General features: G+C 42.2%; 1 protein-coding gene across 1 annotated transcript in view; it reads right to left on the minus strand.

The window, feature by feature from the left end:
• The window catches only part of LOC147028011 (beta-1,4 N-acetylgalactosaminyltransferase 2-like), an 81,257-nt gene that overhangs the window by 42,363 nt on the left and 18,007 nt on the right, over positions 1-20,887 (minus strand). The window contains exons 2-5 of the mRNA XM_085877931.1: positions 18,915-19,031; positions 17,822-17,928; positions 5,865-5,902; positions 1-111 (exon numbers count right to left, since the gene is read on the minus strand). The exon at positions 1-111 is cut by the window's left edge and continues 70 nt beyond it. Coding sequence (XP_085734057.1) covers positions 1-111; positions 5,865-5,902; positions 17,822-17,921 — 249 coding nt within the window. The 5' untranslated portion in view covers positions 17,922-17,928; positions 18,915-19,031. The remainder of the gene's footprint in view (positions 112-5,864; positions 5,903-17,821; positions 17,929-18,914; positions 19,032-20,887) is intronic.

A 20,887-nucleotide genomic window follows, 5' to 3' on the forward strand; every position in this document is an offset into this window, starting at 1 on the left:
CATGGGATTTCTACTTGTGATGTTGAGGCATTTAGTTCCAAGTCCTTCTGTCTGCACATCCCCAATCTCCATAGCCGTGTTCAGGGTTCCGTGCTGGCAACTCAGCATCACCTGAAAGAGAACAGGAAAATGGGGGAGCCAAGTTGGCCTTCACAAATCTTGTGATTCTTTTTAAACACCTATTTTTTTGTTTGTTTTTAAACAACTAGAATAGCACTCAGTAGAGGGCATACCTCTGCCAGGCTGAACAGTTTACATTTTGTATCTATCCAACCAATAGGCTGGATCTGGATCCGGACCCGAACCAAAATCTAATCCGCTTGTTCTTGTCACCTAACCAACTCATCCATGTAGTTTTGTCGTAACTCGTCCACAACTTTTTGAGATATCAATGCTAAACATAGTTTTTGGCCCCATCTCTCAATTGTGAAAAATCACTTGGGGATTATTGGATCTGGATCTTCACCAAAATTGAATCAATTCTTCCTCGTGGCATTCCCAACCTATCCACCAAGTTTTGTCAGAATCCATCCTTAACCTTTTGAGATAGTGTGCTATATATTGTTATTGGCCCCATCTCTCAATGATTAAGAATATCTTTTAAAAATATAAACTGCTCGTATCCAGATTCGGATCTTCACCAAAATCGAATCGACCTAACCCTAACCCTAACCCTTGTCACACACCCAACCTGTCCACCAAGTTTCATCCGAATTCGTCCATAACCTTTTGTGATATCCTGTTCACAGACAGACAAATGAACAGACTGACTGACTGACAGGAGTGAAAACATAACCTCTGCCCACCTTCGGTGGCAGAGGTAATATAGACATCGTTTACATAGTAACTACTGTACTCTTGAAGTAAGAGGACAAATCCTTCTGAAGACAACCTCAAAAAATTCCACAAACCTGGAACAAGTGCATGCCATTTTTCAGGAGAGCCAGAAAACGACATGTGGCCAATCTTTCAAACCTGTTCCTTCCTTAAAGACCTGGTGGAACCTTGTTAAGTCTTTCTTTGGCGCATGCCCCCCTCCATCCCTTTCCTCATCTCAATTAGCACTTTCGCCATCTCTGCTTTTAAAGAAGGCTGAATGTCTTGTCAACATCACTGCATTTCACAAAACAGATGCAAAAACAGACCCTATTAACTACAAGCCTATTACCTTACAGTTATAAGCAGTCATGGAATCCATCATTGCAGATGACATAATATCCTTACTTTTCTTCAATGGCCTGATTTCATAAAATTGAGATCCACTCAACCATCGTGAATATGTTGCTTCCCCTGTCGATGCTCTCCTGACAATGGATGGAGGCCCTCAATCTCAGACAAGAAATCAGAGCTGTCTCTCAAGACATATTTTGAGCATTTGATAGTCTGATACCCCGCTTTGCTCTTCAAACTCTCTGCCGATGGCATACGTGGCCACCTCTTCTCCTGACCGAATATCTTCTCCACTCTTGTCGTCAGTGAGTCGTTCGCACAGACAGAGTGCCTAAGGCAATCTTGTTCCAGCACTTTCTTGTATATCAGCATTGAACCCATCACTTCGCTGATGATAGATGAACAATACAACTTGTATGTGGTACACCAAGAGTTCATTGACTGTCAATATTTGCAATTTTTGTAACTTCCAAAAACATTTTATTTCCTGCTAATAACTCAGCATTATTTTTAGTAACACACAATCTTATTCATCAAAAAACAATATTATGAATTAGATTTATGTTCTCAAGAAGTCATTTCATCAGACGAGTCATCATTAATACACCGCCTTACAGGCCAAGCCCGTGGATGATGCCCCAGGCGTAACGCCATCTTACTAAATCCGTCATCCAGATGCATCGCATCTGGCATTCAGTCCGTCGCCTACGGATGTCAGATAGTCAGATAAATGGGTTATGGTAATCAACTGCCGTCAACGAAGCAATGGGATGGATTGAATGCAGGATGCCGGGATGATGTGCACATTCGTGGAAGCCTAGCCGAGCGTGAGACATCATGCCATAATGACATTCCAGCAAAAAGAGCGTGACATAGAGGGATGGAGAAATCCAACGACTTTAAAACATAGATGAAGTCGAGTCTTGTGGAAGAGCTAGAACACAGAATCGATCAGAACAAAAAGAGCTTCGAGGGAAGGGGAGAAATACACCAACGGAGGGTAGAGCGACACCTGGATGAAGAATGGGCATGGGGAAGAATGAGATCAAGGGGAGGACACACAGTGGAATAAGCTGGATAAAAGCTCAAATCTAGCAAGAAGGGGAAGGGAAAACAGGTGATAAAACAGAAATGGAACAAAAATGAAAAAGAGCGAGAGAAGGGTTAGGTGAAAAGGCAACAGCGATTCTGAATCTCTGAAGGGAAACATGAGATGACCAGACTTTGGAGGTTTGGTTCACAGGGAAAATGGGTGGAGAGAAAGGAGTAATAAAGTAGTGGAGATTAACAGTGATCCTGATAATTTGTGAGTTTCATCTAATGTGGGTAACTGGCAAATTGCTTACACCTTGCAGAAATCTTGGGGGAAGAAGTAGATACATCTCAAACTTTTGGGCTTTACCATCAGCCATTATATTTCTTGGGCAGACCAGATATGCAAGTTGGCCTCCAAAGTCAACCACTGCCTGGTGGGCATCTTCTGTCATGCAAAGTCTTCCCTTGGAAAATCTGAACTTTTACTAACTTGCAGGGACTTCACCTGCAATTCAATGGAGTACACCACTCCTCTTTTGGCGAGCACCACGGCCAACCTTACACATCTCAATGGTCTGGAAAACAGGGCCTTCAAGGTCATTGGACTCTCCCATGGTGAAGCTGAGTCTTTCGGCCTGTTACTCTTGCATCGTAGTCAGGTCGGGGACCTCTTGTCTTCCACCGCCTCTTTCTGGACCTGCACTCTCTGCCTTTTTCATGCTCTATGCCACCCCATCCCCTCCAGGTTTCTGCAAGGTGCACACTGTCTGTCAGTAACCCACCTTGACTGAAACTCCCAAACTCCAGGCTCACTGTTCACGTCCACTCATTCGGTCCTCTTTTCTCTCACTTGCAGAATCAACTCCCTCAGTTTGGCCAACATCATTCTCTACAGTGCTTCAAGACAGCTGTTCACCACCACCTCAGGCCATCCCCCATCCACACCCAGGATACTTTCTAACCTTTTAACCATCCACAAGCCCACCCCTTCCTTTCCAGGTGATTGTGTTTTCTCCAATCTCTCACCCTCATTTTTGTTTTTTGTTACATTTCTGTTTCATTCCTGGTTTTCCTTTCCTCTTCTTGCTGCATTCAAGCCTGTATCCAGCCTGTTCACCTTTGGTGTCCTCCTCTCCTTGTCTTTGATCTCACCCTTTTCCATGCCTATTCTTCTTTCAAGTATTCCTCTGCTGTGTCTCTATACGCTGCTGTCGGCGTGTGTCCCCCGCTTTCCACTATGTTCTGTTCCATTCTGTGTTCTAGCTCTTCTGTGAGCCTCGATGTTATAATTGCATAAAACAGGAATGTATGATTTGACTTTGCAATGGAGACCGATAGGCCTCTGCTCACATTAAGTCTTTGCTTCTTCTAATTTTGACCTAAAACCACAGGACCATTGGACTTCAATGTACTGTATGTATCATGGTATATGTACTCGGTTTAGTTCAAATCATTACCTCGATCACGACATTTTCACCTGACATGACCTCTGACCTCTGACCTTTGACTTCTTGACCCAAAAATCGAATCGGTTCATCTTTACATCATTATACCTACTTGTACCAAGTTAGATTTAAATCCCTTCAGCTGTTCTCAAATATCACATTTTTACCTGACAAGACCTCTGACCTTTGACCTCTTGATGCCAAAATCTAATCTGTTCATCTTTGCATCATAATATATACTTGTACCAAGTTTGGTTAAAATCCCATCTTTGGTTCACAAGTAAGCACGGTAAAATAATTTTTGCCTCATGGGACCTCTGACCTTCGACCTCTTGACCCCAAAATCTAATCATTTTGTCTTCTTGTTTTTTTTTTTTGCATAGATTGTCGAGGCTTGTATGAGAGCTAAAATACTTATAATAATTTTTATAATAATATTATTACGGATCTGGAAACCATTTGCATTCAACATACAGGTCCCTAAAGTCAGTTATCCTGTTAAGTACATGTGAGACAGGTCCCTTCCTTTTGTTTAGTGGGAGAATTAAATGTATGCACTGCGACGGTTTTGTTAGGTTAATAAATCGCTTTCTTTTATTTTTACATCCCCCATTGCGATCCACTGTACCATCGTGCTTGCGCCCTCAGTTAGCGGGCCACAGCGCACCTTTGCCTGAGACTGATTCCCGAGGATGTTCAAGGCAGCTTCACCACCATCCACCTTCCACAAACGTACCACATGCAATCGTGGCTTCACCACCATCCACCTTCCACAAACGTTCCACATGCAATCGTGACTTCACCACCACCCACCTTCCTCAAACACGCGTGGAGGGAGGGGCGGCTTTCTCTGGGCATTGCCGAAACTCCGCCCAGGAAGGCTGTTCCCATAGGATCCTGGCCAATTAGAGGTGGACAGCAAGGTTTTTTTCGCCAAGAGCCCCTCCCTGTGGGGGGAGGAGATGTATCTCCGAGACTCTCGGAGTGAGCGGAGTTTTCACGGTGGCTGGGAGGAGCGGCCGAGTTGGTTCACGGTGGCTGAGAGGAGCGGCCGAGTTTGTTTGCGGTGGTTGTTGAGAGGAGTTTTGTTGTTCCCGACTATTCGCCACACCAGCTCCGCCTAAAGCCACGAGTCTTGCAAGAACTCCCGGACCGTGCCCCGACGACCTTTAGCAGGTGCTGCATTACAGAGACTCCCTTCCTTCGACGACAAGGTGCCCACGAACTCTGACCCCCAGCTTGTCTCTCTTCACTGCTGCGAGGGTCAAATAAAGACTGGGGTTTCTTTTCTTTTTGTGTGTGTGTGTCTTTAAGTCGAACTGTGTAAGTGCTTGAATCCTTGTAAATATTCCTTGCATATTTGCGTGAAGTCTTGCCTGTGTCTTTTTACTGTTAATAAACCTTTATTAGAAATGTTCCCAGTCCATTTCTGTCCCTTTTTCCATTGGTCCAGCATGATCCGGGTCTGAGTATAAGTGGGGTTTCATTCCCGGTAATCGCTCGATCATAGCCGGGACGTCCTGGCCAGGCCCCGCTCGACCGCAACGAGCCGGAAAGGTAGGTGACAAAGCGGTAGTCGGTAGTGTGAATTTACCGCTGCCCGTAGAGTAAATCCGGTTCGACCAGGCGTTCCGAGGGCGTGGATCCCCGGTAGACGAGATTGCGTGGATACGTAGGTACTTTTGGCTCTAGACAAAACCCTACGCCACGCGATCGAGATATTGGCGACCACGGTCGGTTCTGCGGCTCACGGAATTATCCGGAGCGACGGCCTACAATTCCAGGGAGTCTGGTGGAGACGACGCAATTTTCCCCACCTCATGATCGTTCTTGCCACCGACCCCCAGCACACAACAATATAAAATTTACATCATTTTACTTCGCGCTAAGTTTGACTTAGATCCCTTCAGTCGTGAGGTTATCGCGGTCATGCAAACATCACGGATGCATTGACAACCCGAAAACATAATGCCTCCGGAAACTTCATCAGCGGAGGCATAAAAATTGGAGAAAAGAAATGATGGAGTGGTAATTCAGGTTGGAGATTCGTGTCAAAATAAGGAAGGATGGGAAGGGACATGTAAGGGATATTTGCTCCAAATTTTTCCTCAATTGCTTGATTAAAAAAACTCTTGAGAAAATAAAATTGTTAAATGGAAGGGAAGAAAAGGGAGGAGGGGGGTGCATTTTAAAAACAAACAATAATGTTCTTACCTTGTGCAAGTCTGTTGTCTGTTTCTGAAAAGTTAGTCCTGCAGAAAAATGACAAACTCCAAAATGATGCATAATGATATCACCAAGAAAAAAAAAATATGAAATTTGCCTTCCACTGCAGTGCACAATTCCTAGATTTCTAAACTATAGCAAGTTGAATAACTGTTAGTAATTAATATGAACTACATCCTGTAGAATAGTCTGATTTTGGGAAGAAAATAAATCCTGAAAATAGACATTTTGGGGCAAATATAAAGGTGGGATCAGGATCTTTATGGTCATCCTGAATCGCAAAATGCATGCAAAGAAATATTGAGTTGTTGTGGTTCCAATGTGCAAAATTAACAAAATAACCCCACGTGCAAAAATACCTAATTTGAAGCTCAGTATTCCATCACCATCGCCACTGAAGGTGGGCAGAGATTATGTTTGTCTGTCTGTATGTCTGTTTTTTCGATTCTGGTGAAGATCCAGATCCCAATCAGGACCCGAGAATTTTTAAGTTCTCCAGAATCTTCACCATTGAGTGATGGGGGTAAAATGATACATAGCACGATATCTCAAAAAGTAATAAACAGATTCAAACGAAACGTGGTGAACAGATCGGGCATGTGACAAGGAAAAATTGATTCGATGTTGGAGAAGATCCGGATCTGGATACAAGAATTTTAAAAATTATAAAGTGATTCTTCACCAATGAGAGATGGAGCCAAAAACGATATCTCGCATGATATGTCAAAAAGTTGTGAACAGATTCAGACAAAACAAGGTGGATGAGTTGGTTGGGAGACGAGCAAGCCGATTTGATTTGGGTTAAGGTCCGGATGCAAATCCGGCCTATCAGTGGGATCCGGTTAATGATGCTGTTACCTTTGTTCCAGTCCCTTGGCCTTCCTCCCTCAATTTGCTGCTGGATTTTGTATTTTCTCCTGAACCAATCACAAACAGTAAACTTAAACAATAAGTTGTCCAAGACTATTGTCTTGAATACTGGTGCCCCACAAGGGTGTGTGGTATCTCCTGTTCTCTATTCCCTTTTCACAAATTATTGGGTCTCATCATGAGTCCCACGACTTGAGAAGTTTTCCCACGACACGACCATCGAGGGTATAATTGTGAAGTCTGATGATACCTTCAGTTATCATCGAGGGTATTATCATCAGATTACCTTCAGGAAGTTAGTGGGTTTGTGTCATGGTGCAAAAAAAACAACCTCGAGCTGAATACTGCAAAGACCAAGGAAATGGTTGTTGACTTTCGTATGACGGAAAGTTCAGTTGACCCTCTTCCCATCAATGGTGAAGTTATTGAAATTGTTAACTGCTTTAAACTTTGAGGTACAACTTTTGCCAGTAGTTTAAAGTGGGGCCACAACACAGATATCATTATTATAAGGAAAGCTCAGCAACGCCTCTACTTTTTGTAGCAGCTAATGAATGTTGGCCTTCGCAGGGAGATTCTCATCCAGTTTTATCGGACCATTATAGTAAGTGTTTGGACTTTTTCTTTGTGTGCGTGGAATGGAAGCTGCACCCAGCAATAGAAGCTTTGGCTCCAGAGGGTTGTGCACACTGCTGGTAGGGTAGTTGGATGTGAGTTGCCTTCTTTGGCTTCAACTCATACAGAGCATACTGTGAATAAATTGCAGAGGATAGTCTCTGATGCCTCACATCCAGGTAATGTATTGTTTCAGCTTTTGCCATCTGGAAGGCGACACAGGTCACTTAGGTGTCAGACAAATCGCTTTAGGAATATTTCCCCCCCCCCCTCAGGCGGTTATTGTCCTGTCCAACTCCAATACCACATAAACAGCAGTCTTCTGCTGCAGACAGAGACAGAGTCTGCATATCGCAGAGAGAGTAAGCAGCTATGGCTGTGTCAGAACTACAACCCGTTGGGCTGTGTTGTTATCTGTGGTTGGCGGTCTCAGGACCGGGTGTTCAGGAGAAACTCGAGTGCTTCCCCTCATGGCGAGCCCCGAATCCCAGGCTGTAAGAATATGGTCCATTTTTTTCAGTCGTTTTTGGATTGCATACTACTGTTCAAGCAGATATTCACCACTGCTGGAAATGGATTCTGTTTAGTGTTCAGGACATATTTCACAACCAAACACAACACTTGTTTGACCATTTAGCGACAAATAAAATGTTTTAGTATTCAAGCACATCCAATTATTGCTGAAAAGTGTGTCAAATAACATGGTTTTTTTTACGGATTTATGCCGATACCATCAAAATGGTGGCTTCAAGTGGCAATATTCCCTAAATATAAGAGTTGCTTGTCCTCATCCCAAATCTTTGGAGACCTCATATTGTTATGAATCTGGAAGCCTCCTGCACAATCTAGAAGCCTCCTGCAGTTCAGTTATTTCGATAAGTATGTATTATAGTTAGGGTCCCATCCACGATGTCTAATGGGAATTACATGTGTGCGCTGCGAAGTTTCTTTATAGTTAGTTTTTTTTTAACATCTTAAATCCCTCCTTCGTTCCTGCCACCATCGGCCTTCCTCACGCGCATGCGTGCCGAGCACAGCCGTGGGCGGGGCTTCCATCGCCTCAGATCGGAGCCCCGCTCCATAAAAGGGCATCCCATGGAGTGTTTCCTCTGCTCAATGAGTGAAGGGCAAGCATCGCACGCGCGCCCCAGCCAATGGGAGGCCAGCGTGCCGAAAGCTACTACAGAGCCTCTTCAGGAGGCGGGGCCTCCGAGACGCCTCGACACACCCCCCGAGACGCACAGTCCAATCGGGAGGCGAGTGGGAGGAATAAATCGCTCCCACCTCAAGAGAGGAGAGGGTTGGTCGTTGTTGGAGCGGTCTGCAGTCTTGGTGGCAATTGGCTTCATCTGCAGTCTTGGTGGCGATTGGCTTCGTCTGTGGTTGTGGTGGCTTGGTCTCGGTTGTTGTCTGCGGCCCTTTTGCGGTGGCTCCTCGTGGTAGTGGCGGGCGAGCAGCCAGGGTCGTGGACTTCGGGTCGTGGGTTCGAGTCCCACCGTGGTGGTTTGGAGTTGGTGTGACCGCACGAGGCGGGAAGGTACCCGACAAGGCCCTGGTCCCCCAGCTGAACTATCCTCCTCGGCGGGAGGACCGAATAAAGACCCACGGGGTCCATTTTCTTTTGGTGTGTGTGGTGTGTGTGTGTGTGTGTGTGTGTGTGTGTGTGTGTGTGTGTGTGTGTGAGTCCGTGGGCCCCGTCTGTAAGTAGAAACTGTTAAGTGCCTGTGTTCTTTGCAAATTGTATTTCTTTTATTCGTGATAACTCTGCTCTGTCTCCCTCCCTATTGTAAAATAAAACCCCTGTTAAATGTACCAGCTCATTTTCTGCGCTTTCTCCCATTGGCCCAGCACGGTGCGTATTGAGAATTAGTGAGGCCGTCAGTGCCATAAGTTGTCATTGGACCGGTGCGGCTTTGGTAACTTCTGCTCAGTTACGCCGGATCCGAGTCGGTTTGGACAACGTCGGCCGAGGGTGTGACTTACCCTGTAATTTGACGATGTGGGTACTTAGGTATATTGAAATTTGGCTATTGACCCTACCCCACGCTGTCAGAGAATTGGCGATCATGGTCTTTAAGTGACCCATGACCTTTCGGAGTTGTCAGAGAGTCACGACCTAAATTCCGGGTGTTCGGTGGGAGACGACTCTACTGCTCCACCTAGTGGTCGTTTATCGCCTCCGAACCCCGGCCCACAACAATATGTTCAGCTCACGTCATCAGTTCAAAAGTTGCAATAGTTTCAATATTTCACCTTGCCGCCCGGAGGTGTGGGGTGGGGGCGGGGGGGCTGGGGAGGGGGGGGTGTTGGAGGGATCAGCGGTGGGGTTTCCCCCATGCCCCCATGGGGTCTGATTGTTGTCCAATCAGACAAAAATTGTTCTATAGACCCCAACCTTCAAGGTGATACCAAAAATTAAACTTTTGCATCAACATGAAATGAAAATGAAAATTCACCCATGTCGATCACCCCACTATATCCCTCATCTATGTGACGTGATCGTGAAATGGGTGCAGTGTCACCCGGGTGGGGCATGGTTTATGCTCCACAAGCTGATAATTATGTGTGGTATGTATTCAAAACGACGTTAAATCGGCTTTGGCATGACTTGTAGTGAGCAACATACCCTAATTTGTTGGCAATGTTCTTGCAAAAGAATGCTTTTTGACACGATGTATATCCATGAGTTATTATACGATATTTTACAGTCCACGCTCCCTCATGCCTCCACCTTCCTCCGATTCATTTGTCCCTGGTGAAGAGGAATAACTCTACCATAACACAGCTGTCCCTGATTAACACCCGCTAGAGTCTAATGACACTGAGTGGTCCCACACTGCTTGATGTCTATGTTGCTGATTGAGTCTGGAAACTGGTCGTAGGCAAGAGGCTCTCATGATTAGTGAGGGGGCTGAAATGGATGCCGCGGGTGTGGGAGAAGTGGAGAAGGGGTCAAGCGCTCAAGGACAGAAGCAGAGAGAGACAGTCAAAGAAATGTTTTCTTGGTTGCATGATTGGGGAGATCGTCGTACATACAGTACATCCCGCTGTGCAAGTTGCTGCCTGGGACCTCCTGCCTACTACATTCAAACTCATGCGTGTGTGTGTCTCATTAGTTGCTATCTATATTTGCGAGTTTCCGAGGGTGTAATGGAGTTCTTCCAGGGCACGAAGTATCCACCTCCATTTCAGTAAGGGATCATGATTTATGGACCAATTTATGAAGTTTTGTTGTTCTCAAAGTTTTATTCAGAGGGATCTTTTCAGTATTGTCACTGAGCACTGAACAGCTATTTACTCTCGTTCGTTTGAAGTAATATTCCCAACGTCCATGGATAGTTCTTAAGATCTTTATAAGGTTCTTCTTTCTCATTCCCATTGCTCCAGTTATCACTGGTACAATTTCAATGCTCTTCAGCTTCGAAGATATTTTCACTTCATTTTTTTAGATCTTCATATTCGTCATCTACTTGATTTCTGCGTTTAGACCCAAACCGCTGGGTACTGACATTTTAATTAGCAATACTGTCTTTTCCGTTTTTGTTGCAAAGTACGACATCTGGTCGTAATACTTGTTTTCGACAAGAAAAAAAAAACATTTTAGAACGAATAAAAGAGCAATTAGAGATTGTAGACCCTCACCAGGACTTGTTTTGTGTGGCGTTTATGTAATTAATAGGAGACATAACTCGAACTGCCACTTTATAATTGCTGGCAGTGATGACTGGTACCAAGATGACCCACTTTGATACAACCCCACTTTGATCGGACACTTGACCCAGACCCATGACGTTTATTACTATTCTATTGAATTTAGAATAGGATTGAAATAAATTCAACTCAAATCAAATGGAAGACCAAATAGATACAGTGCAGCATTGGAATAATTAGAAGGAACCAAAACAAGCAAAAAACATAGATGAAGTCATCAGGAGGAACCTGGATCAGATTCGTGTTAGAGCTGCTACTTATTTACCCACAAACTCATCCAGGCACAGCAAAGTGAGCCTTATTTAAAAAAAAAATAAAAAAAAGAACCCAGATTCAGAAAAATAAATAATTTGGGCTGCCACACCATGTGTCTAATCAAGTTGAAATTTAAAACATTTATTCCCCATCAACACGAGGTCATGATTGTGAAGTTTCACGTTGATTGCTTAAGTGGTTAAAGAGAAATAGTTTTTTAAAAAGATTTTTGCTCAATCCAATATGGCTACCAGACCATGTGATATCAATTATTCGTGAATACACTGGTATCCCCAAGGCTTGGGGAACATTTGTGTGAAGTTTCTCCTCGATCTGTCCTACCATTCTGGAGAAGATTTTTTTTTTAATAGGTTTTAAGGTAAATCCAATATGGCTGCCAAGCCATGTGATCTATGATGTCATATGTGAACCTTTTGTTCTTCATGAATAGGTAGTCATACGTATAAAGTTTCACCTCGATCTGTTCAGCCATTTCAGAGAAGAATATTGTTGGTTTTTTTTTCTTTTTAACAATATGGCTGCTGAATCACATGACTGATGATGTCATGAAATTATTCTGTGGACAATTTTATCCCGAGATGACCCTCAAAAATTTTCAAACAGATCAGATGTAGCGTTCTACATACTAATGCGGGCCCATACGTGTGTGGCCGTACGTGCAAAAAAAAAAAAAAAAAAAGCAACAACAAAAAAAGAATTGTGATGTCATAGCACCATGTCCTGTCATTGGTTTGGTAAAAAAAAAAAAATGGCCATAACTTGGGAACCATTTGTCCGATTAATATCAAACCTTTAATAGGCACATACTCAGGTCCCCAGCAATATACCTGGCAAGTTTCAATTAGATTGAACCAGTGGTTGTCGAGAAACAGCGGTCGCAGACAGACACACAGAGATTGCTGGAATTATAGATAGATGCAATTATGACATCATAATGACGGCACCTATGATGTCATAAAAATTACACACATTCCACATAAGAAGTACTTTCCATGTCCAAAGTTTCAATTTTTTCCTTAGTGCAGTTTCAGAGATACAGAGGTGCAAATTTTTCCAACATAACTGCCACACCACGTGACCTGTAACGTCATAATTATCAAGAAAACATTCCACATGAGTAGTCGCTCCTATGGTGAAAATTTTCTCTCAATCTCACAATTGGTTGTGGAGAAAAACACTAAAGTTCTGTGTGGACAAACAAACAAACAGACAGACAAACAAATGAACAAGCTGGTAGGCGACGAGGGATTCACTAGGATCGAAGGACTTCAGCTGTCAGGAAGGTATTGAAGACATTAATTAAGGACCAGATGAGGAATTATTTAAACAAATACAAACTAATTAAAGGTTGTCAGCATGGGTTTAACAAAGGTAGTTCCTATTTGACAAATCTTTTAGAGTTCTATGAAGCAGTGTGATTGGGTGGATGGGAAAAGTCAGTGGACATAGTATATCCAGATTTTAAGAAGGCATTTGATAAGGTACCACGTCAGAAGTTGTTAGCCAAGGTGAGGGCTTGTGGAGTGCCTGGTCAGGTAGCCAATTGGATTGCAAACTGGCTTAGTCGTAGGAAGCAAAGAGTGGCTGTAAGTGGGAGGATGTAAGTAGTGGGATCAGGGATCCCTCCTCAGGGATCAGTACTCGGACCATTACTATTCATTATTTATATCAACAATTTGGATAATGGGGTAAAGAGTAAGCTTTCCAAATTTGCAGATGACACAAAGCTTGGAGGTAAGATGGATAGCAGAAGGATGGTGATCAGATTCAGGAAAGTATTGATACTTGCTTAGATTGGGCAAAAGACTGGCAGATTGAATTTAATCTGAGCAAGGGCAAGGTGTTGTGGATGGGAAAGAGCAATGAATATTGAGATTACAGGATGCAAGGGGTAATTTTGGAGTGTCACACAGGAGAAGGATCTGGGGGTGGTAATAGATATGGGAGGTAAGCAGGCAGCACAGTGCCAGGCAGCTGTAGGTAGAGCAAATAGGGTTTAAGCTGCATTCTGAGGGGGATCAATTAGAAATCAAGAGTTGGTGTTAACATTGTACAGGAATTTAGTGAGGCCCCATGTAGAATATTGTGTGTAGTTTTGGTCACCACAATTTAGGAAGGACATAGATGCCATAGAGAGGGTTCAGCGCAGGGCTACTCGATTGATTCCGGGCCTAACTAGCCTCAGCTATGAGGAGCGGCTGAAGGAGACAGGGCTTTATACACTAGAAAGAAGTTGGTTACGAGGAGATATGATGGAGATGATTAAGATAATGAAAGGTATCGATAAAATAATTGCAGATGAATTATTCAACAGAGTAGACGGTGATAGAACCAGAATTCATAGCTTGAGAGTAAAGAAGAGGAGAGTTAAGATGGTAGCAAGGCAGGGGACTTTTACTCAGAGAGTAGTTAATGCATGAAATGGCCTCCCTGGAAAGGTAGTGGAAGCAGAAACAGTACATAAGTTTAAATTAGAATTAGATAGGTACCTGTAAGTTATGGGGATAGAGGGGTATGGAGATGTTCACAGGACTTTTGGGTAGTTTGAGCATTGATGGGTGATTGTGTGCATGTGTACGGAGTGCTGTTGGCGGGGGTCTTGTCAAGGGGTGTTGTGTGGTTGATGTTGTATGTTTTTAACCAAGCCCATGCCCCTTTCCTGAGGTGAAGAAGAAAAAGAAAAAAATTTACACAAACTACACAAACTCCAAAAAACAATAAAATAAAATAAAAAAAATATCAACTGATTAATTTTTTTTTATTGCATTTTCTTCCTTGGATCTTGTGTAGATAAATAATAGTATGGTGTTCCTGCAGGCATGATGGGCTGAATGACCTCCACCTGTGTTAGATTTCCTTGTAAACAACTCATCCACCTAGTTGTGTGATAACTCATCCACAACTTTTTGAGACGTAATGGTGTGTGTGTGTGTGTGTGGTGTGGTGTGGTGTGGTGTGGTGTGGTGTGTGTGTATATATAGTCGTAGTTCATGAACTGGTCATCATTTGCATTACAGGGTAAAAATATTCAATTTTTCAGTTTTCTCTGTGTTGATAGACATCACCAAGCTACATGCACTTGTGTGAAAAAATTATCAAAAACCACTAATTAACGGCGAATATGGTATTTTTAATTATGAACTTTAATGGATAATGCATTACAAGGAAAACACATTTTCGCATTTATGTCGAATTCACCCTTTCTGAGTAAATTGGATCTCTTCTTCTTCTTCTTTCGGCTGCTCCCGTTTGGGGTCACCACAGCGGATCATCTGTATGATCCGCATCGTGATTTGGCACATGTTTTACACCGGATGCCCTTCCTGACGCAACCCTGGTCGTATCTTACGAGTAAATTGGATTTCTGAGTAAATTGGATATGGATCAGTTATCCTTTGGCCGTTTTGAACAATTCAAGTGCCAAATTAATCCTGAGAATCTGCTAGATACATAAACTATGTAAAGATATTTACTAGATCTCTTTTAGGAGTTTGTACATATTGGTCAGGGTTTGCTGAATAATAACGAGTTGAATAATCAATTTTGCATCATGCAACAGCACGTCCCAAGTGTTACCTAAAAAAATAACAAAATGGATTAGATTTAAGCTTATTGATTGAAATAAATTCAGTTTATTCCAAATTTGACTCGCACATCAAAATTTGACACATCCGCCGCCTCCGCCACATCCGCCACCTCCTCCTGTTTACTCCACCCCTGACTTGTATCACTTATTTTCCTGTTACACAAAAACTATTGCATATTTTTTATTTCTGTTTTTTCCACATTAAACTAGACAAAATTACCTTTCTTCTCATACTAAGATATCTAGATATCTGTGGTTTTTCTGGTCTGTAGTCAAAGTGGAAAGTGGATGGTTTTTTTTTTTTTTTTTTTTTTTTTTTTTTTTTTTTGTATACCTTGGTCGAGGCTCGTATGAGAGCTAACACACAACTCACAGCAAGGAGGCATGAGACAAGAGGGGCGGGAGTGGAAGGGACAAAACATTGGGGAACAGACACAGGTGAACTGTGGAAGGGAGAGGGATGGGGATGGGACGGGGAACATGGCGAGGGGAAGATGGACATTAAAGGGACTTTCAGGAAGGAAAGCAGGAGAATTGAAGGAAGTGGGCTTGGGTGGATTATCGGGGGTAGAAAAGATCGAGGATTTGGATGGGGGAAGATAAGAGGTGGTGGTGAACAGCTGTTTTGAAAGCCTGAAGGGAAGAATGGGAAAGAATAGAGTGAGGAAGTTTATTCCAAAGGCGGGAAAAAAGAGGAATGAAAGAGTGAAGATGAGCAGTGATTCGTGATTTTGGTAGTTTTACCAGAAGGGGTTGTTGGCGGACCTTGAGCGCCCTGTGGAAATGTGGTTGGGACAAATCGCAGAGAGAGCAGGGGGGCAAGGCTGGAGAGGAGTCGGTAGAAGACAGAAAGACCACCGACCAACCTGCGGTGATTGAGTGAGAGGCCCAAAGACTCAGCTTCATTGCGGGAGATGCCAATGATCTTAAAAGCCCTGGTTTCGACAGCGTGAAGTCGAGAAAGGTGGGAGGCAGGAGCACCAGCCCAGAGGGGAGAGCAGTACTCCATCAGGCTACGGACAAAAGCTTTGTAAGTGGTCAGGAGCTCAAGAGGGCCGAGGAAGGACTTTGCACGACGGAGGATTCCCAGTCGGCGACTGGCTTTTGAGGCAAGGTTGGAAATGTGACTTTCCCAGGAAAGGTCATGGCAGATAGTGAGACCCAGAAGCTTGAAAGAAAAGACTTCTTCCAGAGGATTGTTGAGAAAGTGGATGGGGGGGTTTTGTAAACGGTCCTTTCGAAGAGACATAGTGAGAGTGTGAGATTTGTCTGGATTGAAAGACATGTTCCACGTGTTGGACCAGTTTGTGATTTTATCCAGAAAAATTTTATCCAGATTTTATCCAGATTTTATCCAGGATGTTTTGAAAAACATGCAACAACTCCGCCTTTTTAGGGTGACCAGTTCATGAACTACGACTATATATATATATATATATATATATATATATATATATATATATATATATATATATATATATATATATATATATATATATATATGTGTGTGTATTCGTTTTTGGCCCGATCAATCAATTTTAGAAATTAGGCCTGTGTTGACCTATTGCTCTAAAACACAATTGGGGGTAGAATTCATTGAGCTGATCTGCAAATCTTGTTCAAATTTAAAGTCATGATTTTTTTTTTTTTGATAAATCAGTCAGATGAAATCAGATGAAAATTGAGGATTATATACAGCGTACCTGAGTTGTTGAACTTTGGCCTATGTTGACCTTTTGGCATATGCTCACCTCAAAAATAATTGGTGGTTGTATTCAGTGTGCCGATATGAAAGTCCTGTTCAAATTTCAAGTCAATCGGATGAAAATCGACAATTTCATAAATTCGACCTTTGTTTTCCTTTTGGCCTGTGTTAACGTTTTGGCTCATATTGACCTCAAAAATAATCGGTGGTTGAAGTCTGTCACCTGATGTGCAAATGCTCTTTAACTTTCAAGTTAATCGGATTAAAATTGAGGATTTTCGACATTCGGCCAATGTTGACCTTTTGGCCTATGTTTACATCAAAATGAATAGGTGGTTGAAATCAGTGACCTCATATGCAAATGCTCTTCAAACTTCAAGTCAATCGGATGAAAATTGAGGATTCCAAAAAATTTGGTCAAATTCGGCCCAAATTGGCCTTTTGGCCAATGATGATCTCAAAAATAATGGGTGCTTGAATTCAGTAAGCTGCTATGCAAATGGTCTTCAAATTTCAAGCCAATCAGATGAAAATTGACGATTTTTCAGATAAAAATTGTTTTTCGAAGTTTGACCTTGAGTTGACCTTTTGACCTCAAATAGTTGATTTCCAAAATTCAGTGACTTAATATGCAAATCATTTTGAAAAGAGGGCATTGTGTGCCGGTGCCATGTTCTGCACGTTTGAACACGTGACTATCTAGAAGAGCACTCAGTAGAGCGCATACCTCCGCCACACAATGCCTGATCCAGGAGAATATATCTGGCCCAATACATTTTTGAAATATCGTTTTTGGCCCGATCTCAATGGTGAAGAATCACTTTTAAAATTATCAGATCCGGATTTTTTTCGGTTTTTCCAAGATAGCTCCTGTACCACGTGACCTATGATGTCAATTATGACCAAAATTCTACAAGAGGAGATGCACCTATTTGGAAAATTTCTTGTCAATCAGACTAACTGTTACTGAGAAAATGAATTTTTAAAAATGCAGACATGTACGTACGCACATACGTATGGCATAAGGACGCGACCGATCACTTCATCCCGCTTTTCGCTTAGCGAGTACAGGGTAATGACAAACTCTGTCAGAAACCTTTCAGTACATTGTTGAGTGAATGCTACATTATGTCAGAGCTGGATTGTAAATGTGCCGATGCAAAACAATTGTTTCAATCTCACCAGGAATGAGGATCGTTCCCAAAGGGTGAACCCGTACACCCTGGGTCGGATATGAAAGTGGAAAGTTGGCTTGTGAAATCACCAGTTTGTTTTCAGGCATTGAGAACCTTTCAGGATGTACACACAATTATTTTACTTCAAACATAAAACTTATGAAGAACAGGTAATCGATTTTCGAATGTAAAGAAAACCAAGAATAAACTAGAGTTAAATGAAATCTCAGTGTTACTTCAATTTAAATTAAAAAAAAAAAAACTGGTGATTTTAACAATCGTTAAAAAATCCGAAAGTTTGAGACTATTGAAGTAATCGAGAACACCACCCTTATACACGACCCCATTTGAACCATCATATACATTGCAGTACTGCAAAACTGGAGATTTTTAGAAGATATTATGACAGGAAATTTGTGTTCTACAATCTTCAAGTATCTCATTCAATTTAAATAAAATAAAGATTGTAAAAGTGGTATAAATATAATTTATTACGGTTTTACTGCCAGTTTCCGCAATGTCTATTGCACAACCCTATCTAATACATTACATTAGTTATTTGTGCTTGTTGTTTGTATCCATTACAAGGTCCATTACAAAAACAATAATTTTCTTGTTTGGAATGATTTTCAATTTTGCTAGAATGCCAGACAGGCAGAGTGATAAAAATTATCTAACTTCTCTTTGCACATGTGTGATCGGGACGAATTCTAAACCAAAGTACTGTAAAATGAAAGATTTGACTTCCTATCCATATTCCGATTCATGTTCAAATTACAACATTTGATTTAAATAAGTTGTTCCTCCATCATAAACTGACGAATAGGAACTGATGACAGACAGATGGACTGACATGATCGAGTGCAATTTTGCTTAACCCCACTTTTTGTTTCATGTACGTGGGGTAATGAGAATATTTTGAGGGATGCATACAGTTTAGCACAATGCAACAGTTACCCGTACAACCAAATTATATGCTGTTGCATGTCAACAGAAAATTGTCAGATCTGACCTTATAGGCATAGAATTATCATCAACAGATGTCACACAAGTTCATTGTGAAACAAAACATCAGATTTAGTAATGGTAAATAAGAACACCTGGCGACATGCTGCTGGTACTCATGCTCCCGTCTGTTCCAAGCATCTTTATCATCAGCAAGTGGGTGACGTTCTGGTTTGCCTTGACAGTTGCATGAATTCCCATGAGGCAGCAATCTAAGAAAGGATTATTGTGGAGAGGGAGATTGATAGTTAGCACATTGGCAGCACTTTCGTCTTCTTATGCTTCTTCCTTTTCTTCTTTCGTTTGCAGGTAGCTGTGGGGCAGTTGTGCCAATGATGCAGGGATTGTTATGTGACAGCAATACTGTTAGCTATTCTCGAAACCAACATCATTCCTATCTTGTTTAAAATCTTTTTTTAGACTGTAGATTGTCATCCCTGCGTTACTTTTTTATTTTGCATAAATTTTTTCATTCATTTTTCTGTAATTTTTTGTAGAAAGTGAATAATAGAATGGTACGATAGTCAGAGGATACCCAATCTTGGAGCAAAAGCGGCAAGAGATCTTAGTCAGCAATGTCAAATACTGCATGTCTTCCTGCATGTCTAACGTAACCCTGACTGTTTCTTGCAGCTCTGTCTTATTGCTCGTTTCTCAAAAAACAAGTAAAAAAGACATAAAATGTCATAGCCCGCGTTGTTTTCACAATTTTGCTGTTTGGAGTTAAAGGGGTAGCCCATATTTATGTACAACTAAAATGGCCGCCATTCTACCATCTTTGATCCGATTGCAAAATAAAGTGAGGGGCATGTGCATGCCATCATATTCTGTGCTTGTGCCATGTTTGAACAAATCTGACAATGCATGCTGAGGAATATTTGGGGACACATTTAATTAACAAAATGGCTACCAGTCGGCTATTTTGGATGTGATCTCAAAAACAAATGACGTGCATCGGTAAGCCAACATTGAACAACATCGGTAAATGCATGTCTGAGGAATGGTTTAGGACGTGTTCAACATCGGGTTTTTTTGCAATTAAAATGGCCGCCAGTCGGCCATCTTGGATCTGTTTTCGAAAAAAAAAATGACATGCATATGTACGCCATCATTCTTTATGTGTGCACCAAGGTTGAACAACATCGGCAAATGCATATGCAATAAATTGTTGAGGACGTTTGTGACACCGGGTATTTTTTATGAACAACTAAAATGGCTGTCAGTTGGCCATCTTGGATCTGATGTCAAAAAAAATGACGTTCACATAATATACACCATCATGTGTTGTCTTTTTGCAAAGTACAAATAAAATTGGCTCATGCATGACCAAGATATGGTTGTGGATGCATATACATGCACACACACACACGGACACGAAAATCCTCCGTTTTGGACAAAGTGCAAGGGGGCTAATCATGTCTTCCTCCAGCATTAGGGCAAACAATGACCTGCACTGTGATGTTGTTCTTTGTACAGTTAATCCACAGTAATTATTTTGAGCATTTCTAAGTGATCATGCTGAATCCCAATGTACATCGCCATCTGCCTGCATTATGAGGCAAATTTTCATCAATATGCATCGGGGAGTACCTTACCTTTGCACGGTCAGTACTTCACACGATGAACTGGCTTTGGAGGCTAGGTTGGAAATGTGGCTTTCCTAGGAAAGATCATGGCAGAAAGTGAGACCCAGAAGCTTGAATGAAAGAACTTCTTCAAGAGGATTGTGGAGAAAGGAGATGGGAGTGGGGGGGGGGGGGTCGAGATGGTGCTTTCATAGAGACATAGTAAGTGTGAGATTTGTCAGGCTTGAAAATAATTTTCCACATGTTGGACCAGCTTGTGATTTTATCCAGATCTGCAGAGAGTAAAGAAGCTGTTACTTGCTGATCTGAGGGATGACAGATGGTACGGCATATGGTGGAGTCATCAGCAAAAAGATGAAGAGGATTTTCCAGAGAGTCGGAGAGATCATTGATGAAAACCAGAAAAAAAGAACAGGGGCCAGAACACTGCTTTGAGGAACTCCAGCCTAGACATGAAGAGGGGATGAGAGAATACCATGAAG

Source organism: Eptatretus burgeri, chromosome 4, assembly GCF_056783735.1.
Source record: "Eptatretus burgeri isolate ZD-2024b chromosome 4, Ebu_testis_v1, whole genome shotgun sequence".
NCBI classification, from domain to species: domain Eukaryota; kingdom Metazoa; phylum Chordata; class Myxini; order Myxiniformes; family Myxinidae; genus Eptatretus; species Eptatretus burgeri.